Here is a 27962-nt window from a genome sequence, read left to right as displayed (position 1 = left end):
AAAGGAATAGTGGAGCAGCGTCTCCTGGTGAGCCAATCAGAGTCCAGTATTAATGTTGTTTGTTTGTTTGTTTGTTCCAACCACCACTTTGTGTGTGTTCTGTGCTTTATGTTGGAGCTGCTTCAGTCGCAGAGCTGCCGGACACAGTGTTTAACAAAAATAAGTAGCTGAAAAAAATACTGAGTGGATTGATAAACAGGTGTAAATCAGTAAAAACTGAACTCTTTTAATAAAAAAAAACTGGTAATTTATCAGTGAAAATAGATAGAAACTGAAAATGCGGAACACTACATATCCCTAAAGGGGTTACTATAAACCCAGAGTTCCCATGAGGCTGGAGTTCTGGGAAAAGGTGTATTTAAGCTATGGGGAAGTCTGATGAGACCACACTAGTCCCAGGGGCTAGGCAGTTGGACCACAAGGTGTCAGGTCTCAGGAGGGACACTCTAGCTAGGGATCATGCTTCGAATCTGTTTAGACTCAAAAAGCTTAGCGTACATGGGACCCAGTGAGGTGAGGTTCAAACACAGCAGCCTGCGGAGTGTCCAGCCAGAGGAGAAGCATAGAGGAGGCTTTGTGTGCGACTCAGCAAAACTCTCTCCAGCTAAGAATATCATCTGACACAAACAATACTGAGTTATGAAATGATGTACAAAAGCTATTAAACCAAATCAAACAAAATGACTAATGTAAAAACATTGAACTTCTGCATAACGAATGTATGCAGCAGTCAAAATGTTACTATAGTTATATTCATTCTCATTTTTCTTTTTGTAGGTGGAAAATCACGAATTCCTTGTGAAGGCTTCTTTTGATCCTAATCTGACCGAGTTGAGAGAGAAGATGAACAAACTAGAGGAGAGCATGCAATCTCTTCTAAAGACTGCAGCCAGAGAACTAGGTACGGTGGGGTAAAAATCCCTTTAATACTGTCTTTATAAAGTGCTGTGAGATCTACTGATCATATAAGAGTTAGGTATTTTTATCTTTAGTTTAATTATTTAATTGTTAGGCTGCTGGATGATTTTAATGGTGTTGTTTAGTATGATACGTGGAGAGTAACAAACAGCTTTATGCCCAAATTGCTTTTTGTGCAAGGTGGTGTTTCAGAGTGTTTCACCAGTTGCTGCGTACCTATTACAGAGTTGTACAGAATTGTATTTACTGTAACTGTGTCTAGCCTTCTCCACTGATTTTATTTTTATTGAGACCCTTGGGGAATGTGTAGTCAAATATCCTGTCCTTATCTGTTTATATTGGTGTCCATTCTGGAAATGCCCATTTTCTGTGGTATGAAGGAGCATATAAAATGGAATACAGAATTCTATTAAGCAGAATTAAACATTTAAAACTACCATTTCTTGTGTGGTAGTGAGTGCAATTCTCACTTTGATCAGTGATTCACAATCTCTTTTAATGAAAATAAAGTGATAAGAAAAACTGGCAACGCTGACAAAATAAATTAATCTAAATTACCGATTTTTTTATTTACATCACGGTTTTGCTCATGTGACCCTGCCGCTTCTTCTGGAGGTTCCAGATGTACCCTACACACACATTACTATCAGAATATTCAGTTTTTCTTTACAGATCACCTAGTTAGTCGTCTGCTTCAGTGAATGAAAGTCTGCTTAGTTTGCTGTATTCCAAAAATGGTGCTAAACTTATTTCTGGCTGCTTTGATTGGTTTTGGGGACACAAGTAAACCAAACTTGTTTATACTTTGTGCTTCTATAAAATACCTGGATGAAAGGGAGCAAAAGACTTGATTGGCTAGGACTGGAACTGGGGTTTCCACCTCCAGAAGCATGTATCAGTTGAGATAAGCAGCGCTTTTAATACAAATGAGCTTAGCTCTCTCTCAGGGGTTCTCAAACTTCATTGCACCGTGACCCCTTTCTGACAACAAAACTTACTACAAGACCCCATGAGGGGGAACTGAAGTCTGAGCCCGCCTGAACCGCTCCTGCCTTGGTCGGGGAGGGCGCAAAGCCAAAGCCCAAGGGCATCAGCCCTAGGCAGGAGGTCTGTAACCTGAGCCCCACCACCTAGTACTGAAGCCCTCAGGCTTCAGCTTTGGCCTCGGGCAGAGGGGCTCAGGCTTCGGCTTCAGCCCCAGGCCCCAGCAAATCTAAGCCAGCCCTGGTGACCCCATTCAAATGGGTTTGGGGTCCCAACCCACAGTTTGAGAACCGCTGGTCTATATTGATAGTTATACAGACAGTACCTGTAATTTGTTTTGTACACATAATATTTAGTCTTAGCTGACTATGGAGGGAGGAATGAGGAGGGAGAAAAATTGTTCTTAATCACTGAGGATAGGACAAGAAGCAATGGGCTTAAATTGCGGCAAGAGAGGTTTAGGTTGGACATTAGGAAAAGCTTCCTAACTGTCAGGGCGGTTAAGCGCTGGAATAATTTGCCTTGGGAGGTTGTGCAATCTCCATCACTGGGGATTTTTAAGAGCAAGTTGGGCAAACACCAGTCAGGGATGGTCTAGATCAGGGTGGGCAAACTACGGCTCGCGGGCCGGATCCGGCCCCTCAGGGCTTTGGATCCAGCCAACGGGATTGCCCCCTGTGGTGTCACGGGCCCGGCGTCGCTCTCAGAAGTGGCCCTAGATGGAGGCGGGGCAGAGAGCTCCGCATGTGTTGCCCTTTCCTCCAGGCACCGCCCCCCGCAGCTCCCATTGGCCCCGGTTCCCCATTCCCATCCAATGGGAGCTGCGGGGAAGGTACCTGGAGGCACTGGCAATGGCAGCGCGCACACAGCCCTCCGCCCACCCTTCCCCCAGCGGCTGCAACACTTCCTTGAGCAGCTCAGGGCCGGGGACAGGGCAGGCAGGCAGCAAGCCTGCCCTGGCCCTGGTGTGTGCTGCTGGCACCTCGGAGCCGCTTTAGGTAACCGGCGCCAGGCCAGAGCTCGCACCCCTCCTGCACCCCAACTCCCTGCCTTGAGCCCCCTGCCCGCACCTCGCACCCCTGCCCTGAGCTCCCTGCTGCACTCTACATCCCTGTGCACCCCACCCTCCTGCTGCACCCCTCCTGCACCACACCCCCTGCCCTGACCCCCCTCCCACACCAACTCCCTGCCATGAGCTCCCTGCTGCATCCTGCATCCCTGTGCACCCCAACCCCTGCCCTGAGCTCCCTCCCACACCCCAACTCCTTGCCCTGAGCTCCCTGCTGCACCCTGCACCCCTGTGCACCCCAACCCTGTGCTGCACTGTGCACCCCTCCTGCACTCCAACCCCTGCCCTGAGCCCCTCCTGCACTCGACGCCCCTCCTGCACCCCAATCCCTTTCCCTGAGCCTCCCCATATACCCTGCACCCTTCCTCTGCCCCAATCCCTTGCCCGGAACCCCTTCCTCCACACCACACTCCATCCTGCACCTGAACCCCCTGCCCCAGCCCTGCATACAATTTCCCCACCCAGATGTGGCCCTTGGCCCAAAAAGTTTACCCACCCCCGGTCTAGATAATACTTAGTTCTGCCATGCGTATTGGGGACTGGACTAGATGACCTTTTGAGGTCCCTTCCAGCCTATGATTCTACGATGTGATATTTATTTTGTATCCAGCAACAGGATGGAGCTTTGAGTTAGATAAATGTGCCATTTGATGGTTTACTGAATTAATGGTGGAGGTGAGCAATACATTTCCGAACAAAGTTCAGTAGCACCAGAGACAAGAACATTAAACTTGGCGTGCCCAGTATAATTTAAAAGGCAACCCAGCTGACGGGCAGCATTCAGAGAATAGGGATAATATAGTGACATCTATTTCTAATGGTGAAATCATTCACTTATCTTTTCCTCCCCCACCTTCCTCGTATTGAAAAGGCTTGGAAGCTGGCAAGAACATCAAATTGGACTCCAATTCACAATTAGGACATTACTTCCGAATTACCTGCCGGGAAGAAAAAGTCCTCCGGAACAATGCAAAATATAAGATCTTAGATACTCAGAAGAATGGTGTGAAATTCACAAATAGGTATTTGGCAGACATTATTAATCTTTTCAGTTGTTTGATTTGAGATGCTAATTCATCCATTTTTGTGTAGACCTATGAGGGTTTTCTTTCAGAAAAATACTGTTAGCATATTACTCCTGGGGGAATTCTGCACCACTGTGCAATGCAGAAGTTTGCATTAATGTGCACATAGAATTTCCTCCCCTCATCCTCATCCCCACCCCCCACCCCCAGAAATGGGTTGCAGTCTTTCTGGCCGCCACTAGGGGCCGCTGGACCCAGCAGAGTCTAGCTCGCACATAGAAGACATCGCTGGCGGGGAGGGAGATAGAGGGTTCCTGGCAGCTGCAGTTCCCAGCATGCCCTGAGGAAGGAGACGGCATGCAAGCCTGGGACCCAGCATCAGGCTCTCTCTCCCTCTGGATCCCTGGGCTTGAGGGGAGGGGACTGGGTGTCCAGGCAAGGGGAGGGCCCCACAGCTGGGCTCAGTGGGGAGAGGGGGTGAGTATCTGAGCCGGGGGGGCTGCGGCTGGGCTCTGGGGGGGGGGTTGTGAGTGTCTGGCCCCCCCACCTGGCTCTGGGTCAGGGGGAAGGGGAAAGAGAAACAGGAACTGGGTGTCATAGGAGTTTCTTTAACTCTAACTCTGCTCTTGGTAGGGTGACTAGTTGTCCTGATTTTTGAGTCTTTTTCTCACATAGGCACCTATTACCCCCCACCTCCTGTCCTGATTTTTTGACAATTGCTATCGGGTCAGCCTAACTCCTGGGGGAATTTTTGTGTGTCTGTATTGTTATGGACATACTTGCTGACAGGTGTTTTGAAATAAATTACCAAAATAATTGAAAGTGGTGTGGTTATGTAGTGTTGTTTTGACAAAATCTGCAGAATTTTAAATTTGTTGGTGCAGAATGCCCCCAGGAGTAGCATATTTACCTAATGAATTGCTTGGTTTCCCCCTCTTCTGTGTAATCATTTTGCTCACAGACTGAAATGTTGTTGAGATGGGCATGAGGGAAGGGAGTGCTGGTGCAGGCATCGCTGTCACTACCACACTTCTAGTATTCCCCCTCTACCCTGCCAGATATTTTTGCTGTTTTGATTTCAGTCCATTTCTGTTGGATGATTTGGCTACAATTGTCCATAGTGACAGCTACAGTGAAGGCAGTCTGCAGGTTGTTGTAGAAAACAGCTATTTATAGTTTTATATGTAGCTATTTGAGGTAATCCTTTCTGTTCTCCAGTATATTTTGCTTAATTAATTTTCTTGTGTCTTGGCCTTTCCAAACATGCTGGCTTAGTGTGTTTTGTATATTTGTGTAGATGACCAAAACAAGAATGAGGGAATAAACATTAATTTGATTGAAAGATTATAATGTTCTTCAAAACATCCCTAAAATGTAAAGCAGTTATCTTTTGTGCTCTTAGTTGTTCTAAATCTTGTTTTACTTCACAATCCAAAATTGATGTTAATTACTGTTAATCAGCCATGGAAGATGCTAAATTTAATAAGTGAAAATGACCTCATAGGGGATTTATATTTATAAGTAAGCCAAAGAATCCCTTAGAAAAACTTAACTTTTTTGTAACATCTTTGTTATGAATAAAGGCACTCAAATAGACTGAGGTGACAGTCATGGAGCTGAATTCCCTCCATTCATGGAATAGGCACCGTCGCAGTGCAAACTTTCCTATACGGCCCCATAGAACCTAACCTGGAGAGCGGAGATTAAAAGGTAGCTTAGAGGTGTATATAGATATATATTTGTTTAAACAGTCTCTTGAACATCATGTTGTGAAGCTGCTTGGAGTGGCTCAGGAGCATGAGCACCAACCTCAGGGAAAACTGTTGAGGAGGAGGGCACACATCCCAAATTGGTTGAGAGTTCTGTACTTAGATTTCACCAACTAAGTACCAAGTGTGAACTCCTCATGCACTGCAGTAGCCTTAACATGGAGTCAGACAGTTCCCTTGGGTACTCCAATCTATCTTGCCACCCAGATAAGCTTGTAGTGATAGATGGTCCCTTGTATCAAAAAACACAATGTTCACTTACCCCAGGTCCGTTGCACTTTAAGTCCTACACCAAGGACAACCATTGTAGCTAATTCTATAATAAATTAATTAAAAATGTATTAACTAAGAAAAGAAATAAGTTATTTACAAGGTTAGAGCAAGTAAACATACCCTTTGGAACCTAAGATTAACTCATTTGTGCGTGTAATGGAAGTGCTATAATATGCAAGCTCTATAAGTCCTTTAGGGTTAACCCAAGCCAAGCACTGGGGATCCTTTGCATATCTTGCACCTTCCAAGTCCAAGCAGTGAAGAGAGGCAGTTTCTTCCTGTCAGGGATTTTTATTACCTTCCCCCAGAGTCAAGCAGATAGGACAAGTCCCCATGCACATCTATTCTTCATAGTTGGGGAGGGGGGGGAGCAGCAATCAGTGAAGTCTTGTCCTTTGATGTTCCACAACGGTTTGTCTGATGTCTATGGGCCTTCTTTTGTTGGACAGGAAATACTTCCTGTGGTGAACTAGTATTTAGCACATACTAGTGCTTCTCTCTTGACTCTGGGGGTTTACAGTTTCAGCGCAAATACGTAAATATTACCTTATAACATCGGATGCAGATATGTGAGATTACTGCATGCAGCAATTTACAAGCATTTCATAAAGTCCAACACTAAACATGTTTTCATAAACCTAGTACCTGTTGTAACAATGCTAACACACAGGTGAGCCAGACTGGTTTCCAGCTATGCATTTGTCAACGTTCAGTTGAGGCCTAGGGGCCTTGGAATGAGCTGGCACCTGATCTGCCAGCATCACACATCCATCTAAACCCCCCTTATTTGAAGACTATGAATTGTTCATAATGTGCAGTAGCTACTTGAGACTTTATGAATGAAAAAGATAGACTTCTTGTTGTATACACTGCTTTCTTCAAGTGTGCACGGCTCTAATATGGACCTCTCTATGTGTTTGGGCAAATCATTTAACTGCTCAGTGTCTGGTTTTCCCCCATCAGATCTTCCACACATCACAGTTCATTATAGGGTAGCCACAGTTCAGTTCTGATTCTGTCCTTTTAAAAAGTAAATAAATCCATTCCCCTCTCTCACATTCACACTCTCTGACACACACACACACTCTCTCTCTCTCTCTTCCCTGCCCCGCTAGATTTTAAAAATAGCTGTGTACAGACACAATAAACTGCTGCTTAGGGTCACAGCTTAGGATCTTCTGTTGGATTGTAGTCTTAACTCTAATCCATTTGTTCAGACCAACATAACCTTAGCTGTTCTGCATCTTGATTTTTGGATTGCCCTCCCCAAGAAGAACACAGTTAACAAGTTGCCGTTAACTGAAAAAAACAAAAAGTGGTGTATTGTAGCAAACAGTAGTATGGACTGAGAGAACAACTTGAATATTGTGATTTTGTTCACAGTAATTTGAGCTCCTTCAATGAAGACTACATAAGAAGCAGAGAAGAGTATGAAGAGGCTCAGGAAGCCATTGTTAAAGAAATCATTAATATTGCTTCAGGTAAATAGGTCTCTATTAACAAATGAAATGAGCTGAAATGTTTGGAGAACTGATTTAAAAATTGTATTAAAGTTAATGTTTAAAATTAAATATACACAAGTTAAGAGGGAAGGTACTGTACATCTGGGATCTGGTTTGAGTTATGAGAGATTACCAGTATTGGTTACAAGGATGAAGAAATACGTACATATAACATAACCAGCATAGACCCAGATTGGGGTGCGGGAGTTTTTAGAGTGTCAGTGGATAAGTGGGCTCGGGTACACCACCAATGGAATGTATTAAGAGTCCAAGTCAGTATTGGTGTAGCGAATAAGTACATGGGTGGGGAACTTACTATAGTCCTTCTTTGTTCCTGTATACACAATGATCCTATTGTTTGCAGTTGGTTTCAAGCATGAGTCCCTTAACTCTCAAATTGTTTGAAAATGGATTGGTCACCTATTCAGGTGGCCAAAATGTTTAACATTCCTGGGTGAAGAGTGCTGCAATATTATAACTTGGAAGCATAGTTTCATGCAAAGCCATTTTTAAATCTTTAGGGGATAAATTAAAAAGCTCATGAACATAAATCCCAAATCTGGAAGAAGAAGAAAATGCAGTTAAGCAAGCTTTATTTAAATGAGCCACTAGCCCAGTAAGGAAAGAGCGGGGAGTTATGCATCTTTAAGCCAAAGAATAGTGAAGAAAATTGTAGAAATCAACATGGTATAAGTGTTCTGTGTCTTTATGAATACTTTCTTGACAGCTTTAAGTCGATCAAATAAATGCTCATAGTAATTATGTAAAGCACTGTTCTTAAGAACCCTAGCTTTGAAGTTGTTTTTGAATGGTAACTGTTAAACTTGCAAGTCCTTTAAAGGGAGAATGAGTAACCAGGAAAAAAGCTGCTGATAGGAGGCAAAAATGGTAGGTGCAGAGGGATAAATAATCAGTTAGCATTGCAGCACACATATGTGTTTCATACTGTGTAGAATGTTGACCTGCAGTAGGTGCATGTATGCATGTGTGTGTAGCAAGTTATGCACTTGAGACAACTCTATTGTAGCAGCCTTGTCCTAATTTTTTTTCTTTCTTTACCTTCTCTCTCACAGCAAATATATTTTGGGAATAGATAGTTAAGCACAGATACAATGCTGAAAAACAAATGGAAATTACTTGATGATTTCTCATTCTGCCATATAAACTGTTCCAGATTATAGGAATTGTAGGTCCTATTCTGTATCTGGGTACCATAATTAAAGAAATACAAAATGTTTAGAAGAAGGCTGAATCTCTTGCTCTCCACTGAAGCTTTATATTACATTTTGTTTACTTTTGTTTGGGGTTAAAGGCTGCAAAAGCCCCCATAATGATTTTTTTGCGTAAAGCTTGTTTAACTTCTATTCTGTTTCTGTTGGATTCATTTGCTTGACTATAGTCAGTTGCATACACTACTGTGGTATAGAATTCACTAATACATTGCAAAGCCAGTGTTCGTTTGGCTTGATCGGATCATATTTTCATAGTTTGCATCATACAGTAGCTATTAGTTATGTCGTTTGCTTTAATATACATTGTGCAGCTGCATGAAAGCAAATTAGGAGGTTTGTAAAGATGGCATCTTCTACAATAAACATCCAGCAGACATAAAAGTAGGTCTCTCTTGACTCATTTAAAGACTTCACTGGTGTGTTAACAGAAGCCTACAGATGTATACTCCTATATTTAAACATAATTTTTCTGTCTCCTTCCAGTGGAAGGAATATAATTTAAAAAAAAAACAAACTTTCTACAGTCTGGATTGTGTATACCAGAGGTAGGCAACCTATGGCACACGTGCCGAAGGCAGCACACGAGCTGATTGTCAGTGGCACTCACACTGCCCAGGTCCTGGCCATTGGTCTGGGGGGGCTCTGCATTTTAATTTAATTTTAAATGTAGCTTCTTAAACATTTTAAAAACTTTATTTACTTTACATATAACAATAGTTTAGTTATAGATTATAGATTTATAGAAAGAGACCTTCTAAAAATGTTAAAATGTATTACCGGCATGCGAAACCTTAAACTAGAGGGAATAAATGAAGACTCAGCACACCACTTCTGAAAGGTTGCCAACCCCTGGTGTATACAATTCTTAATTGGAAGTGATCTTTTTAAAAAAGCCTTCATGCTGCTCTGTACCCTGCTGTGCAATGAGATGCCTGGTAGAATTTTCTGGAATGAATTTTTTGCACTGCGCTAGTCACTTCTTTTGACATGTTATACCATTTGTAAATATTAAAGTAATTACAGGTTTGTAGTTCAATCACTACCAACACCCTCAACAAACATTTAATACTATTAACACACGTTATAGAATTTAAATAACTACATAGTATGTGCTCTCACTCGACCTTGCTTTAGTGACACATCCAAATGGTGGTCATCAGAGGTTGTGTGGTCATTCTGACCATCTATTTTTCCATATTTAAATAAGCTTCCCCCCTTTTCTAATGCCAGTAAGAGGCAATTAGTAATGGGCATGCCTCCTCCCCATTATAGATTGAGAGCATCATATCTTTGTGGTCCAAGTATAGGAATCACATGATGACTTCTTAACTCTCACTTCAAATATGGTGTGTGATGATCTGTCACTAGAGCAGTCGAGTCTATTTTACACATTTGTATTATCACATATTATTCATTCAACTCAGATTTGTCACTACCATCTGCAATAGGTGGTCTGCAGGATGAATGGAGTTTTGTCAAAGATGTATTCCTTACTTCATTGGTTTCTATATTTGCTTTAAAGCAAAATTTAATTTTAAAAAAACATGGATTTTGTGACCAGATCATAGTAATTGATTGGAAAGTATGTGAAAGATAAGTTGAACTCTGATTTTAAGATTTTTCCATGCAGTTTTATTTTAAATTGCAGTCTTTTCTTTTGCATAGCGTCCACAAAATGCTGTGTGCTGCACAAATGCAAAAGGAGAGACTGTCCCTGCCCTAAAGAACTTACCCTATTTTAGTTCAAATTTAGGTTTAAAATTTCCTTGGTTTTTATTTGTATAAATATAAATTCAGTACTGTTATAGATGACTTGTTCTGCTTTTCTTAAAACAGGATATGTAGAGCCAATACAGACAATGAATGATGTGATAGCTCAGTTAGATGCTGTTGTCAGTTTTGCTCATGTATCAAATGGAGCACCTGTGCCGTATGTACGTCCGGTCATTCTGGAAAAGGGACAAGGAAGAATTGTGCTGAAAGGTTCCAGACACCCTTGCATTGAAGTTCAAGATGACATAGCATTCATCCCCAATGATGTTAACTTTGAAAAGGGCAAGCAGATGTTCCATATTATTACTGGTAAAAACTAATTTATATGCAATATTTTCAGTTTTCATTTAAACTCAAGAAACAGTCAGTTTTGAAGTATTTCTTGTGAAAGATGTTTTTAAAAAATAAGTCTGTCAAAACCATGCAGTGCTTTATAGATGAGGGGGAAGAGACCATTTAGTAATTTACTTATATCAGTGTTGGCATTTGGGGTAGGTTTTGAAAAAAAGACGAGACTGGCTTTCATAAGCCAGTTTCAGCACCGCTATATTTTTGTGATGGTTATGGTTAATAAGCATATATTTTAAAACAAAAAGTGGCCATGATGTACTTATAAAATGTTTCCTTCTGTGCTGGGTACTTCATACACACGGACTCACCAGTCGTCAAAATGACTAGTCATAGAACTGGTCCACATCATTGTAACTAGAGATGTGCTTGTGGGGATGCTGGTCGTGGCATTTGGGGTCTGGTGACATTTAAACAGGATTGTTAGGGTTGAGGGGAGAGAGGTCTTACAAATATTTATAAATAGATACTAGAACCTTAGTAAATCCCATAGCACTTTACAAGATGACACAGTGTACGTGGAGTTGCCATACAATTTCTGTGGAGTTGCCATACACTTGAGTCAGCATTATAAGTTAACACTTAGGGGAATGTCAAATCTCTCTGTTAATTTAACATAGAGTGGACTACTTTAAAAGACATAATTAGTGATATAATAAACTCTTGTTTTGGTAACAAATTGTAAGGTCAAATCATTCTTAATACCAACAACATGATTGCCACTGTACATACATGGAGGAAGACGTGGTTTCTGCCTTGAAAAATCCCAGAATCTAAGTTGAAATGCATCATAATTCATTGCATTGTATTGCCATTCTTGTTATGATGATTAGATAGGCCACTCTATTTGAAAATGTTGTCGGCAGTCCTTGTTCAGAAGTTATTGCTAATGTGACTTACCAGGGAGATGTATAAACGTCATATTGATAGCATAAGTGCTGATTACTTTACAGGTAGACTTTCCAGGAGCAATACATTTTAATATGTCCAGTAGACAGTGTAGTTTCTATACAGTGTATAGATGTGTAGTTTATCTAAAATAGTATCTATATTGTATATATGTACATTTCCTGTAATATGAATAATCTGCTATACTTTCATACTCTTCTGTTACCAGAGTGGATAAAAATCAATGGATTAAAAAGTATATGTGTGTGGGGGGAATGTAAATTAAACACATCTTTTAAAAATCTGTTTAAATTTGAAATTGACAACCTATGTTAACGCCTAAATTTACTATAATCTATTACAATCACGTACATAAAGAAATGCTGCAGCAATGAGCCCTCCTCAAATTTTAGTTTGTCTAGCAGGCGCAGAGAATGTTTTTCTTCATTTGGAGTAGTTAATTCAAAGATGAGAAACCGACTGGATGTTGAAAAATCAGGAAAGTCTGTTTTCCTCCTCCAGTCTACAAATAAAAATTAGGTGGGAAAGGAATGAAGTCTGTTAATTCTGAATACTTGAAGGACAAGGAACCAGATTTTCAAAGGTGTTTATAGGCACCCAAGAAGCAGATAGGTGTCTAGTAGGATTTTCAAAAGCTCCTGAGCAAGTTAGATGACCAGAAACAATCACCAATTCACTAACTACAGTTAATGTTTCCTTTGTTTAATAATTTTTAAAATAGTTTTATATGGAGCAGATTGTGGAGGAAGTAATTGATCTTGTAACTTAAAACAGACTGCATTTATTGTTGAAAGGAAACACTATGAAGACTGATGAGCATAAAATTAAACCCTTCTAGCATTGCTTTAATTTACTGGTATGTATGTGCACTTCAGATTGTTGCTCATATTTTTGAGAAGTCAGGTTGTTAAAAAAAATCTTCTTTAGGAAGAACTGCAGTCAAGTATTTGCAGTTGCAAGCAAGGCCATCCATGAAGCTGTGCTACTTGTTGCAGCTTTTGGTTATATAGGGAGGAAGAAGTTTTTAAATGTCTTATTTTAGGTTAAACATAGCTTCAGACCCATTAAGCTTAAGAATCCCTTAAAGCTATATATAATGTACAAAGGAGAGGAAGCTAATTTATTAATTTCTTGTCAAAATTAATTTCTTAGGTCCTAACATGGGAGGGAAATCAACATACATTCGTCAGGCTGGAGTGATAGTTCTAATGGCCCAAATTGGGTGCTTTGTACCATGTGACTCAGCGGAAGTGACTATTGTGGATTGTATTCTGGCTCGGGTAGGAGCAGGAGACAGTCAGTTGAAAGGTGTCTCGACTTTCATGGCAGAAATGTTAGAAACTGCTTCAATTCTTCGGTAAGAGCTGTATCTGCTTTGTGTTTCATCAAAAGGGGAGGAGGCTACCTTAAAGGATTTCTTTATATTGTACCGTTTTTGTTTCTGTTACTTAGAAGATATGTAACTTATCACCATAGATACTGATGCTCCTAGATGAGGATAGCCTAAGTGTTTTACTTAATGAGTGCTCATCTTCATTCACACATTTTCTTGTGAGCCTGATAATCATGTCTCTTGCATAATATCATTTCTGTGTGTGTGTGTGTGTGTGTGTAACTATTAATAGTAGTTAACTATTTGCACTTGTATTTGACTAAATTTTGAATTTCAGAGAGCTTGCACTATCTAAACTTTGAAAAAATGTTTTTATTTTAGGACAGCATCTGAAAACTCTTTAATAATCATTGATGAGTTGGGAAGAGGAACTTCAACATATGATGGATTTGGGTTGGCATGGGCTATTTCAGAATATATCGCCTGCAAAATTTGTGCCTTCTGTATGTTTGCTACGCATTTTCATGAACTGACAGCACTTGCTAACCAAGTGCCAACTGTGAATAATTTACATGTCACCGCACTAACCACTGATGAGATGCTGACTATGCTTTACCGTGTCAAGAAAGGTGAGATCTTTTAAATGCTGAACAAGATAAAACTATCAGATGCCATGGGAGAGGAAAAGGGAGCCTTTCCTGCAAAAAGACCTGAAACTACTGTGATACAGCATGGCCAGAGGGCAGCAGGAGAGGGTTAGAAGGGAGCCTTATTCCCTGTAAGGGGAAGAAAGTTTACTATAGATTAACTAGAGCACCTGACGCCAATTAGAGCACCTGCACTCAGTCACATGATAAAACTCCATGCTTCAATCAGACATTGTGAGAGTAGGAGCAGAAAGGATTGGTGTTGGAGCAGAAGACAGTTTGGAGAAGTGCTGCGGTGGGCTAAGAAGTCCTAGACCCTAGGTAAGGGGCACCTGGCTTGTGCAGAGGAAGGGCAGAAAGCCCCCCACAAGCTGAAGGGCAGGAGAGGGAAGTAGCCCGGGGGAAGGAACCATCAGTTCAAGTGGTTCACCACTATCCTCAGGGCCCCTGGGCTGGGACCTGGAGTAGAGGGCGGGCCCAGGTCCCACCCTCTCCACTCCCCTCCTCTAGGACACTAGTGGGGCAATTAATATTCCAATTCAGGGGCAAGAAATGGTGCCCTGAACCCCTCCTCCCCCAAAGAAGAGAGAGCGTGAGACCCATCATAATAGTGCTGGCAATTTGCCACACTACCTTTCCTATTTTGATAGTGATGGCTAAGAACAGCTTGAGACCTACTAATGATTTGGTCCATTTCTCTCTGAAATTGGATACCTTCAGAGAGCTGCATCTCTGGGTGAATACAGATGAAAATCAGTATATTTTGGTAATGAAATGAGTTGTTTTCTGATCCCCAGACATAGTTCTACAACACAAATGAAAGCTTTTAGGCCTGTTTTTAATATTGCATTATCAAAAGGAGAAACTCTTCCCAAATAATTTCACAGCTCTGCATTTTTCTAATTAACATACTACCTATAACTACTTTGGCATATTTCATGCCTTATAATTTTATTTTAGAGCAAAAAATTGGAATCTGTTTCTACAGGAAGGATAGATGTTAGAGTTTAGCAGAACAGTTCAGTACGATGGTAAAAAGAAATAAAACAGTAAGCTCCGGATACATATATTTTATTTAACAAATGGTTCAATGTGTGGAGGCATAATCACTGAAAATATTGGCTAACTTATTTATGCAACAATTCATATCTAGCAAAAAGTTATTTTGCCCCCTTTTTAAAGGAACTGGCAAATGAAGTTGAAAGCCCAAAAGCAAGGATTTTTATTGAATCCATAAACTCAGGTACCGTATCACTGGAGAATAAAAATATAGTACCTGTATTTAAGGAAGGAGAAAAAAAGTAATCCAGGAAAATACAGGACTGTAAATGGGTTGGGACTCACCCCTGCGGCGCCTCCTGCTGGTGACTCCGGGAATTAGCTCAGTTCCAGTCCAGAGCACCCTCTGCAGGCCGGTGATCCGCCTGTCTTCAGGCCCCCGTGTCCCGCCTTGGACCCGGTGCCCTTTTACATGGGGTGCTGCCCCCTAGCAGTAATCCCTTTCTTTCAGGGTCTCCCTCCCCCCCTCGGGGAACCCTCACCCTCTATCCCCACCTTGCCTCAGTATTGGATACTGTCAGTCATTGTCTAGCCCCACGTCCTGGGGCAGACTGCAGTATCAATCTACTCATCACAGGCAAAGGGGTTTGGACCTGCTGCCTTGGCCTACCCCTGGGCTGCCCTCTGCAACCCCTAGTACCAGTTGGCCCTTCGCTAGGCCGCAGCCTGGGGCTTTCTAGGCTGGAGCTCCCCAGCTCCTCAGCCTTGCCCCAGCCCTGCTTCACCCTAGGTACCCAGTCTCTAGCTCCCTGCAGCCAGGCCCTTCTCTCTCTGAAGGCAGAGAGAGACTGCCTGTTTCTGGCTTCCCTGGCCTTTCTATAAGGCCTGTGGCTCAGTTTGGGGCATGGCCCCAGCTGCAGCCACTTCCTCAATCAGCCCAGCCTTGAGAGCAGTGGCTCTCAAGCCCTGCCAGGCCACTTTTAAACCCCTCACAGCAGGAGCAGGGTCCACCCTGCTACAGGACCGAAAGTTTCACCTCAATTGTATGCAAGGCCTTAGAACAAATTTTGAAAGAGAAAGGTAATTAAAGACCTACAGCTAAATGGTAACTGAGGTAAAATACAACATGGTTTTTATTAAAGGTAGATCATGCCTGACCAACCTGATCTTTCTTTGAGAAGATAACGGATTTTCTAAACAAAGGAAATGCAGTAGATTGAATCTACCTGGATTTCAGTAAAACATCTGATACAGTTCCATAATTAAAATTAATGTGAGACTTGAAAGATGAGTAAGGAACTGGTTAAAGGGGAGACTACAGTGGGTCATGCTGAAAGGTGAACTGTCAAGCTGAAGAGAGATTACTAGTGGAGTTCCTCGAGGATCAGTCTTGGGACCAATCTTCTTTAATATTTTCACTTACAACCTTAGCACAAGAAGTGGGAATGTGCTAATAAAATTTGCACATTTCACAGTTGGGAGGTATTGCCAATACAGAGGAGGACCACAATTTCATACAAAGAGATTTGGATGACCTTGAAAACTAGATATGGGATTAAATATAATAGTTCAGCGTGCAAGGTTATGCACGTAGGGACTAACAACAAGAATTTCTGCTATAAGCTAGAGCAGGGGTTCTCTGACTTTTGTACTGGTGACCCCTTTCACACAGCAAGCCTCTGATTGCGACCCTCCCCCTTATGCATTAAAATCACTTTTTTATATATTTAACACCATTATAAATGCTGGAGGCAAAGCACGGTTTGGGGTGGAGGATGACAGCTCGCGACCCCCCATGTAATAACCTCGCGACCCCCTGAGGGGTCCCGAGCTAGAGCCTTATCGGTTGGAAACCCAGGAGAAGACTTGGGTGTATTGGTCAATCACAGCTGTGAAAACTGCTAATATAATCCTAGGATGCATCAGGCGAGGTATTTCCAGTAGAGAGAGGGAAGCATTATTACAGTACAAGGTACTGATAAGACCTCATCTGGAATACTGTGTGCAGTTCTGTTCTCCATTGTTTAAAAAAGATTAATTCAAACTGGAACAAGTGCAGAGAAGGGCTACTAGGATGATCGGAAGAAGGGAGAACCCTGCCTTACAAGGGGAGACTTAAGAAGTTTGGCTTTGTTAGCCTAACAAAACAAAGGCTGAGGGGAGATCTGATTATCCCTCTGGTGTATTTATAGAGAGAAAACACCAAGTAGGGAGAGGAGTTAAGTTAAGGGCCAATCTTGGCCCAAAAACAAATGGAAATAAATTGGCTGGTGGGTCTCACCCACAAATTCAGAGTCTAACTGATCCCCATATTTGGAGTTTGGAAGGAATTTTCCCCTAGGTTGGATTCGCAGAGACCCTGGAGGATTTTTGTCTTCCTCTGCAGTGTGGGGCATGGGTCACTTTCTGGTTTGAACTAGAATGGTAGAGTCTCTGATTTGAAGTCTTTAAATCAAGTTTTGAGGACTTGAGTAACTCAGCAAGAGGTTAGGGGCCTATTACACGAGTGAGTGGATGAGGAGGTTCTGTGGCACATGGCCCACCAGGGTAAGCACCCTGGCAGGCTGGGCCAGTTTGTTTACCTGTCGCGTCCACAGGTTTGGCCGATCGCGGCTCCCACTGGCTGCAGTTCGCCGCTCCAGGCCAATGGGGGCTGGGAAGCGGCGGCCAGCACATCCCTTGGCCCGCGCCGCTTCCTGCAGCCCCCATTGGCCTGGAGCGGTGAACTGCGGCCAGTGAGACCCACAATCGGCTGAACCTGCGGATGCGGCAGGTAAACAAACCGGCCTGGCCTGCCAGGGGGCTTACCCTGGCGGGCCACGTGCCAAAGGTTGCCGATCCCTGTTCTATGGTCTGTGATGTGCAGGAGGTTAGACTAGATGATCATGATGGTTCCTGTGGGCCTTAACGTCTGAAATGAAAGGAATATGCCATGATGTATCAGTCATCAAAATGTATAAAATAAACCTCCAAGTTCCTTCATAGCTTTCTGTGCATATTTTTGGACTTCTATCTTGGCATAGCTAATTATATTTTGAAGAGCTCCATACCAAAGTGCTTGGGTGAAACTGAGGAAAGTACTAAGATTCCTTTAAGTTACAATAATTTTTATCTTCGGTATGTCATGTACTTTCTTTGCACTATTCTGTGCAGGGCTGTAGGCAAATAACACATTTCCTAGGATGTTATCAAACATAGACTAAGTGGTTGTAAGTCAAGAAATATTGGGAGAACCTAAATTATATCACTCACTTCTCAAAAAGAGAGAAATATTGCAGGGCTTGTTTTTATAATCTTTTAGTCATTGTAAATACTTTCTCCTGAGAGTTAACTTTATTTATTTTTCTCCAGGTGTCTGTGATCAGAGTTTTGGAATACATGTAGCAGAGCTTGCTGCTTTTCCAAAGCATGTAATAGAGAGTGCAAAAGAGAAGGCTCTGGAGCTAGAGGAGTTCCAAACTATTGGAAAACCTGAGGAATCTGAAGGAGAACCAGCAGCTAAGAGACGCTATAGAGAAAAAGAGGTTTGTTAACATAGGCCGAACAAAACCCATGTCAGGTAGTCAGACTGTTAACTATTATTCACTGAAAAAAGTTATACACCAACAATACATTATTTTGAATAAAAAGATGGTGACTGGCAAAAGCCTTTTATCCTTTCTGGGAACAAACAGGTTGCAGAATTGTATTTTGCTACATTTAGCCACTGTTTAAATGGGCCAGAAAAATGTCAGACTCTGGGAATGTCATCTTCTCTAGTGTTGTCAGTTTAGAGCTCCCCTCCATGGAGATGCACGTGAACCCTTTAGAAAGCAGTGGGTGGAGTTGCATGCATGTCTTCTTGCTGAGCTGAACAGTATGGACTGAAGGCATATATGGGACCATGGCTCCAACTATCTCTCTGTTTTTTCTTTCTCCAATGGGCTGAAGGCCAGAATTGGTTGGTTGGTTTGTTTTGGGGGTGTGTGTGTGGGGTGTGTGCGCCTTTGGTTGTAATTTAGTTTATATGTTAATAGCTCTCGCATTTGTTAGGTTTGTAGTTTGCATGGCTCTGCAGTTGACCCACTGTCTTTGTCCTGTTACGTGGGGGTTCATCTGCACTAATTTCTTCAATCTCAAACAGGCCTATTCAGTATAGTTGATTCTAGTAAAAAGTTAGGTCCGTATTGTTTTCTAAGTATTAAGAGAATGCAGAATCAGTCAGTGCTACGCTTGGCTGATGTGGCAACTCATGGTGTTAGATGCCATCAGGTGGTCGAGGGACATCTACATGAACACATCACCGGACTTTGGCAATACCAGGAGAGATGGAGCTGGAGTTCCGATGAGAAGTGCAGTCAGGAAAGTAACAGAAATACTTCCTTCATGGATTGTATTTTCTAAATAGACAACCTACCCTAAATTCTCTGTTACTGAGGGACAATCGTCACTCATTAATATATTTTGTTTTCCACAATGAAAACTCTCTACAACTTTTCATGAGTGATATACCCCAGTATTCGGATTCTAATATAAACTGTATTGTTAAAATTAATCACCTAAATTTGGGTTATTGCTGATTATTCACTATATACATATTTTATCTTATCTATCTGTATCTTATGACTTTTAAAACAAACTTTGTATTTGTGGATAATCTAAGCACTATACCCAGATGTACAGACACTAAATTTTTTTAACATTAATGTCAAAGATTAGCATACCAGGTGTGTGTTATGCAAAATGAAAGTTGTCATTCTTCGAGTGGTTGCTCATGTCCATTCCATTGTAGGTATATGTGCTCGTCACATGCACTGGTGCCAGAAGATTTTCCCTGAGTGGTATCTGTAGGGGACCGTCTCTGTCACCCTCTGGAGTGGTGCACATATGCACCGGTATAAGGGGTGCCGCCGCCCCCCAACCCATCCCCTTCAGTTCCTTCTTACCGCCAGTGACGGTGCTGGAACGTCATAGAATCATAGAATATCAGGGATGGAAGGGACCTCATGAGGTCATCTAGTCCAACCCCCTGCTCAAAGCAGGACCAATCCTCAACTAAATCATCCCAGTAAGGACTTTGTCAAGCCGGGCCTTAAAAACCTCTAAGGAAGGAAATTCCACCACCTCCCTAGGTAACCCATTCCAGTGCTTCGCCACCCTACTAGTGAAAAAGTTTTTCCTAATATCCAACCCAAACCACCTCCATTGCAACTTGAGACCATTACTCCTGGTTCTGTCATCTGCTACCACTGAGAACAGTCTAGATCCATCCTCTTTGGAACCCCCTTTCAGGTAGTTGAAAGCAGTTATTATTCTTCTTTTCTGCAGACTAAATAATCCCAGTTCCCTCAGCCTCTCCTCATAAGGCATGTGCTCCAGACCCCTAATCACTTTTGTTGCCCTCCGTTGGACTCTTTCCAATTTTTCCACATCCTTCTAGTAGTGTGGGGCCCAAAACTAGACAAACTACTCCAGATGAGGCCTCGCCACTGCCGAATAGAGGGGAATGATCACATCCCTTGATCTGCTGGCAATGCTCCTACTTATACAGCCCAAAATGCCTTTAGCCATCTTGGCGAGAAGGGCACACTGTTGACTCATATCCAGCTTCTCGTTCACTGTAACCCCTAGGTTCTTTTCTGCAGAACTGATGCCTAGCCACTCGGTCCGTAGTCTGTAGCAGTGCCTGGGATTCTTCCGTCCTAAGTGTAAGACTCTGCACTTGTCCTTGTTGAACCTCATCAGATTTCTTTTGGCCCAATCTTCTAATTTGTCTAGGTCCCTCTGTATCCTATCTTTCAGCGTATCTACCACTCCTCCCAGTTTAGTGTCATCTGCAAACTTGCAGAGGGGGCAAACCACGCCATCCTCCAGATCATTAATGAAGATATTGAACAAAACTGGCCCCAGGACTGAGCCTTTGGGCTTCAAGTGCTCCTTATGGAGCAGGCCCTCGCACCGGCCTCCAAGATGGCTAGATCGGACTCCGCTCCAAGCACCTCCGTGTCGGTGTGGTGCAACCCACAGTCCCCAACCTCTGACTGGTGCCGATCCTCATCACCAGTACCTGCTAAGAAGCAGAAGAAACACACCGGGAGAGGGTGGTCTCCCATGTCCCATGAAGGGAAGGAGAAAGCTGGAGCCGAGCAAAGACCTATGTGGGGCAGCTCATCCCCTCCGGAGCACAGCCAGGCTCCAGCATCACCAACTGATCTGTCAAGCTCCCTCTGGGACCCGCCCACCACCCCAGGAAGTGGCAGAAGCACCCAGCACCTGGCAGTGCCATCCATGCCAGAGGCCTTTCAGGCTGCTTAAGGACATATTGTCCCTTCTGGTGCTGCCAAAACGTGCAAGAGAAGTTACCTGTTTGAGAGGCAAGCCCTGTGGCCCTTACAATGATCCCCATCTCCGCAGCACCACTCCCCAGCATCATCACAGGCGGCATTCCGCCAGCAGTCTCCAGAAATGCACTATTGTCCCTCTGACACAAGCCGGCTGGCCTGCCGGAGCTCCCGGCACTGTTCCCTGGACTCCAGGCACCATTCTCCGGAATCCCAGCGTCAATCACCGGCTATCTGGCGCAGACCTCCCGAGGCATTCTGCCAGTCTCCAGAGGCCCAGTACAGATCTCCTGAGCATCCGCGTCGCTCTCCAGACTCTCAGCACTGATCCCCTGAGTCTCGATGCCGGTCCCCAGAGTCACGACACCGGTCTCCGGATCGATGGTACGGGTTTCTGGAGTCAAGACAAAGGTCACTGGAGCCCTGGCACCGTTCCCAGATTGTGAGGCGTCGATCGCCAGGCTGCCATCCTCGATCCGCCGAGCGCCTTCACCAGAGGCACAACACCGAGCTCTGACATCCTGGCACCAGTCCCCAAGGGAAGAGCACAGGGACAGCCAGCATGGTAAGGCAAGGAGGCGGCAGCGGTACCACTCTGGTCCCCAAGACAAGTCTCTTCCTCCTCAGACTCGGAAGGCAAGGAGGTCGCAGTGCCCACAGGCCAACGTCACCCCAGTGGCATCGGGATTTTCCCCGGGACTGCCAGCAAGCTTGTGGCCTCAGGGCCAGTGGCCAGCTCCATGGCAGTTCTGAAACCCGTGGGGGTTCCCTCAGATATCAGAGCATGTGCCGCAATCGGTCTCAGGGACATCTGAGAAGCAATCGGCGACAGTCTCCTGACTACCCCCAGACTCAGAAGAGGAGTTGGAGCAGGATGCCCAGGGGCAGCCAGCCTCGGCTGAGGCTTCCCCAGCAGGGGAAATGGAGTTGGTTGACTCACCTGTGCCCACCTCCTCATCCTCTTCACCTCATGAGGCAGTGGCGGGGCCCTCCCACACGCTTCCCCAGAATGGGGTCAAAGCTCACCAGGAGCTACTTAAAAGAGTGGCAGCGAATCTGAGGCTGGAAGCCAAGGAATTATCAGAACCCTCTGACACCCTATTTGACACATTGAGCACAGCAGCCCCTTCTAATGTGGCCCTGCCCATCCCCGAGGGGGTGGTAATGTTAATCAAGGCTTTGTGGCAAACTCCCTCCTCCCTGCTCCCCATCTCCAAGCATGCGGAGAGGAAATAGTCCCAGTTAAAGGCTTCTAATACCTTTGCACCCACCCCTCCCTGAGTTCTTTGGTCATATGGAGTGCTTCTGCCAATGAGCATGACAGGCAGGGGTAACCTGGTTCGACCCCTAAAAACAACCATGTGCAGAGGCTCGATTTGTTTGTCAGAAAGATTTGATTGCCAGCCTCCAATTCTGAGTGGCCAACCGCCAAGCCCTGCTTGGAAGATATGATTATAACATTTGGCAATCCATGGCCAAGTTTGTGGACTCGTTGCCAGAGGGCTGTAAGCTGGAGACCCTGGCCATTCTCGAGGAGGGCAAGACAGTGGTGAGGGCTGCCCTCCAAGCAGCCTCAGACGTGGCAGACTCCACAGCCAGGACCATGGTTTTGGCCATGTCCATGAGAAGGGCATCTTGACTACAGTCATCCGGGCTCTTGGTGGAGGTTCAGCAGTCAATCCAGGACCTTCCCTTTGATGGCCTGGCGCTGTTCTCAGACCAAACAGACAACAAATTGTATGGTCTAAAAGATTTCAGGGCTACACTGTGCTCCCTGGGTCTTTGGGCACCTGCACCTGCAAGGAAGTGATTCAAACCACAGCAGACCCAGAGATTTGGGAGCCAGTCCAGGTCGGAGCCCTACCGCAAGAAGGGTAACAGCTATAAGCGCCACCAGGGCCAACTACCAACCTCCTCTGCTCAGTTGGGCTCTACCCACCACCATCTGGGTAGCAAGCAGGCCTTTTGAGGGTGTGCCCCAGAGCGACTTGAAGATCAAGAGGGACAAGGTATGAGTCATGATCACCCCGGCTTGGCCTTGCCAGCATTGGTTCGGCACACTCATGGACTTAGCGGTAGCAGCCCCGTGGACTCATCCCAACTGCCTAGGACCTGCTCTTTCAGGATTCCAGACAGTTACTGCACCCAAACCTCACCTCTCCCCACCTCACAGCATAGATGCTGTGTGGCTAAATCTTGAGGAACAAACCTGCTCTAATCAGGTCTGGCAGGTTCTTTTGGAAAGCAGAAAACCTTCCACCAGAGCAACTTACCTGACAAAGCAGAAGCACTTCTTGTGCTGGGCGTCGGAGCAGAATATCTCTCCGGTCCAGTCATCTCTACAATCCATCCTGAATTACCTGCTTCACTTAAAGCACCAGGGCCTCATCTTTTCATCGATCAAGGTGAACTTGGCACATTGGCCTTCCACCCTCACATCCAGGGTAGATCAGTATTCTCACACAAGATGATGATCAGATTCCTGAAAGGCCTTGAAAGACTTTTTCCACCTGTCTGGGATCCAGTTCCCCAATGGGATCTCAACCTGGTCCTCTCCAAGCTCACTGGCCCTCCCTTCGGTCCTCTGGATTCCTGCTCTCTTTCGCACCTGTCATGGAAGGTCACATTCCTTATAGCTGTTAGCGAGGCGAGTCTCTGAGATTATGTCAGACCCCCCCCATACGGTATTCTGCAAGGTACAGCTGTGTCCCCATTCGGCCTTCCTGCCAAAGGTGGTGTCACAATTCCATGTTAACCAGGATATCTTCCACCCGGTGTTCTGTCCAAAGCCTCACACACCAAACGAGGAGAGGCGTCTGCACACTCTAGAAATCAGGCATGCCCAGGCTATCTACCTGGAGTGCACCAAGTCCTTCCACAGATCCACTCAACTCTTCATTGTGCTGACTTACAGGATGAAGGGCCTTCTGGTGTCTTCTCAGGGGATTTCATCCTGAATCACTACCTGTATCCATACTTGCTATGAGATAGCACAGGCTGCTTCTCCACTGATAGTGACGGCTCATTCAGCTAGAGCTCAGGCATCGTAGGCCACTTTCCTGGTCCATTTCCCTACTCAGGACATCTGCAGAGCTGCAACGCGGTCGTCGGTGCACACCTTTACGGCGCACTATGCATTACCCAGCAGGCCAGAGACGATGCTGGCTTTGGCAGAGCTGTGTTGCAATCGACACATCCATGAACTCCTACCCACCTCTGGAGGTACCTGCTTGGGAGTCACCTACAATGGTATGGACATGAGCAAGCACTCAAAGAAGAACAAATGGCTACTCACCTTTCGTAACTGTTCGAGATGTGTTGTTCGTGTCCATTCCAGCACCTATCCTCCTTCCCCTCTGTTGGAGTTCCGGCACTAAGGAACTGAAGGGGGTGGGGGTGGCAAGTCCGGGGCAGGTCCGTGCTGGGGCTGGTGGAGAGGGGCTTAGAGAGAATTTAGCCAGTAGCTGTAGTTCTTCAAGTACACTTAGTCCAAATCCACATTCCTTCCTATAAATCTTTTTTATAAATCCTAATAAATGCATCATCTTGTTGTGGAGTCCTGAGTAAGTGGAAGGACCTGAGGGATGGTTGGGGCAACAGTCCCTTACAATAGTGTACTCCCAAGTCTGAATGCTCCTCCCTGTGAGGGAGCATACACACAGCCATGTGGTCGTTGCCCAGCACAGGATTCCAGTTGGATTTCCAGAGTACAGACCCATCTGAAGAGTATGGAATCTATGCAGTCTACTCAACTTGGGTTACTTTTTACCAGTAACTGTTCTTTTGTTGCATCTTAATCAAGGTCACGGTAAAATACTCTGCAAAATTGTTTCTCTTGTCTGAGTTCAAACTGTGTCATCTCTTAATCTGATGTAAATTAAATTTCTATAACCTACTGTAGCAAACCTCTCAAAGTAGGGGAAAGTGTTTATTTCTTAGGTGTTTTAAAAATACTGTTAAGGTTATACCATAGGGTGTCACTTCAGAAAGAGAGGCAGTAGTACTGCATAGTTTCAGATGTTTTCCTGTCTTTACCAGATCCATTAACATCACTTCTAGAGGCAGACACATGCTATTATATCTGCAAGTCCTTTAGATTGATGAAGATTCCTCACTGGATGTGCTTTGCATAAGCACCTCATGCTAGGAAATCACAATTACGAGAGCCATGGGATTAAGCAGGCGATTGCATCGGAGTTGCACAGAGGCTTATGCAGAATCTTGTACTCTTGACATATTGTGTTACCAACACAGGGATTTTGAATACTAGTCAACAATTTGGTGCTCTTAATGTTTGGTTTTATTGCACACCACTTCGATTTTAAAAAGTTCTGCTCATTGGTTTCCTTAAAGGCAAATGCATACAGCGTTTCTATTTTCATGTGTTCCCCTTGGTACCTGCCAGTCTCTGGTTGCTTGGTAACAACTTGTCCTTTCCTTGTTTTTAAAAACATTTCTATTTGCAGTTTAGCTTCACCATAGTGGTATAGGTATTCCAGCTGTTGTCGACCAAATACTCTTTGTGTTCACCGAATGCACAGCTCTAGAGCTAAACTACAGACTGGGATTTAAATATGAAACACACACAGTAGATCCAGCCTTTCAAACTAGCAGGTTTTAAAATCTTTACATGGACAGTTACTAACCTAACAATTTTTGGTTGTCAACAAACGATTTCTACCCACCAATCAGAAGGTGAAAGCACTCTTATTGCTCTGCTACTAATTGCTCTACTTCAGGGGTAGGCAAGCTATGGCACGCGTGCCAAAGGCAGCACACGAGCTGAGTTTCAGTGGCACTCACACTGCCCGGGTCCTGGCCACCGATCCGGGGGGCTCTGCATTTTAATTTTAAATGAAGCTTCTTAAACATTTTAAAAGACCTTATTTACTTTACATACAACAATAGTTTAGTTATATAATATAGACTTATAGAAAGAGACCTTCTAAAAATGTTTAAATGTATTACCAGCACGCGAAACCTTAAATCGGAGTGAATAAACGAAGGCTCAGCACAGCACTTCTGAAGGGTTGCCGACCCCTGCTCTACTTATTGCTCTGCTAAATCTTTTACTTCATGAAAACTTCTGACGCTTAATGAAATTCTGTTCTTGATTCTTCCTTGGTGGGATTGGGAAGACAATGATCTTAAAGGTTAAATACACTTTCCTTTTTCTTTCAGGAAGGTGAAAAAATAATTCAGGATTTCCTTTGCAAAGTGAAAGCATTGCCCTTGAGAGACATGTCAGAGGAAGACATCAGAACCAAACTGAAACAATTGAAAGCTGAAGTGCTGGCAAAGAACAACGGTTTTGTGAATGAAATTGTTTCCCGAACAAAAGTTACTCCATGAAAAAAGCTAAAATGACACTGCTTGAATTGTTTTAAGTCACAAGAGCTATTGTTTTCTTGTCTTGTAGGTTTTATGCTTTGTGATGTTTTGTACTCATTACTGAAGCAACACTTTCTCTTGACTTGTAATTACTTTTTTTAAATGAGTACCTATTGTACCTGTGTAATAGTCTAGTTACTGCTATTTTCAATAAAATCATTTCTCTACTATCAGGGAAGTGTGAATAAAAGAGAGCCATAGTTTTTCCAGAAAGTCAAACCACATATAACTTTTACCATGCTGTGTTAGTTATGAAAACTGTCAGTCCTAGCACAAAATCTACAGCTGCCCTCTACTGCAGTTATTTTTCATTGTCATCACTGATGCTGTACTCGCTGGTCCAAAAGAGTACCCAGGATAATTGTAGTTTTAACAGGGCTGGATTAGTGATGTCTTTTAGAAAAACATTTGCTAAGGAATCTTAGCTAATGATTATACAATTAACTGGTTCTGACTATACTCTCTTTAAGTGCAAAGGATTGTTTACACTCGCTTGAGCCAGACATAGTACAGGCTTGTGCACTTTCCATTCCAGTGCTAGCCCTTCATTGTACAGAGACTGCCAGTTGTGTGGTGTGTTGTAATGTGAACAAACAGGAACTAGGATGATGCCACCAAATAACTTTCTTTTGTGAGTTAAATAAGATTCCTGTAGCCGAATTCTCCAGAAGGGAGAAAGCTAATTCATTTTACCTGATCTACTTAACATGCTTCTTGGGGTGTGGGGCGGGACCTATCTTATGTATGCAATGATTTGAATTGAAAGAGGACACAACTGTCCTTACTGCATCTCACATACTGTGTACCAGCTAGTGCGTGTCAATTCAGTGTGCAGTCATCTCCCTCTATTGGCAAGCCCTGAAGCACATCAAGGTACAAGTTTGCCTGCAGCACTTGCCTGTTAGCTATATATGTTGCTTTATATCTGAAACTGGCAGTGTGAAAAGCTTTATAAAAAAAAGGTGATGTGTCTGGCTGTGGGATTATAAAAACATACATATGCTGAAGATGACAGACATGACTCTTTGATATATGCTCTAGCAGAGATTAAACCAGAATGTGTGTTAAGCATGTTGATAGCAGCATGCTGTTGAAAAACTAATAGTGTGTGTGTGTCTGATCTATACACTTATTGGAGTAGAGTACATATAACTTTATTACTAGAATGTTTGTTTCTAAGAGGGTTATCATACTAAACTTGAAGTTGATCATTTTTCCTTTTAATCAAGTATAAGTTGGAAAATAAGCATATTATACCCTAGCAGATGTAGGAAAAGGTTAGTTCGATGTAGAGATTTTATGTACATTGGACTCTGCCACAATACCTTATATTTGTTTTAAATTAGAATACAGTATACTTTAAGTATGTTCATTTTAAATATTGTAAGAAAAAATATATAAGTATAATACTTATACAGTATTATAGTGTCTGTAAAGTAACTAGTTTGTCAGAATAGAATAGTATAAAGC

At 43.5% G+C, this 27962-nt stretch overlaps 1 protein-coding gene across 1 annotated transcript in view; it reads left to right on the top strand.

The window, feature by feature from the left end:
* MSH2 (mutS homolog 2) overlaps positions 1-26665 on the top strand; it is a 98524-nt gene extending 71859 nt beyond the window's left edge. Inside the window, exons 9-16 of the mRNA XM_039531925.1 lie at positions 778-901; positions 3843-3993; positions 7422-7519; positions 10609-10854; positions 12955-13159; positions 13517-13764; positions 18133-18305; positions 26283-26665. Coding sequence (XP_039387859.1) covers positions 778-901; positions 3843-3993; positions 7422-7519; positions 10609-10854; positions 12955-13159; positions 13517-13764; positions 18133-18305; positions 26283-26453 — 1416 coding nt within the window. The 3' untranslated portion in view covers positions 26454-26665. The remainder of the gene's footprint in view (positions 1-777; positions 902-3842; positions 3994-7421; positions 7520-10608; positions 10855-12954; positions 13160-13516; positions 13765-18132; positions 18306-26282) is intronic.
* The last annotated feature ends 1297 nt before the right edge of the window (positions 26666-27962 follow it).

This window comes from Mauremys reevesii, linkage group 3 (genome assembly GCF_016161935.1).
Source record: "Mauremys reevesii isolate NIE-2019 linkage group 3, ASM1616193v1, whole genome shotgun sequence".
In the NCBI taxonomy this organism is placed as follows: Eukaryota; Metazoa; Chordata; order Testudines; family Geoemydidae; genus Mauremys; species Mauremys reevesii.
The sequence above is the reverse complement of the archived record's forward strand: the minus strand, read 5'-3'. Positions and strand labels throughout refer to the sequence as shown.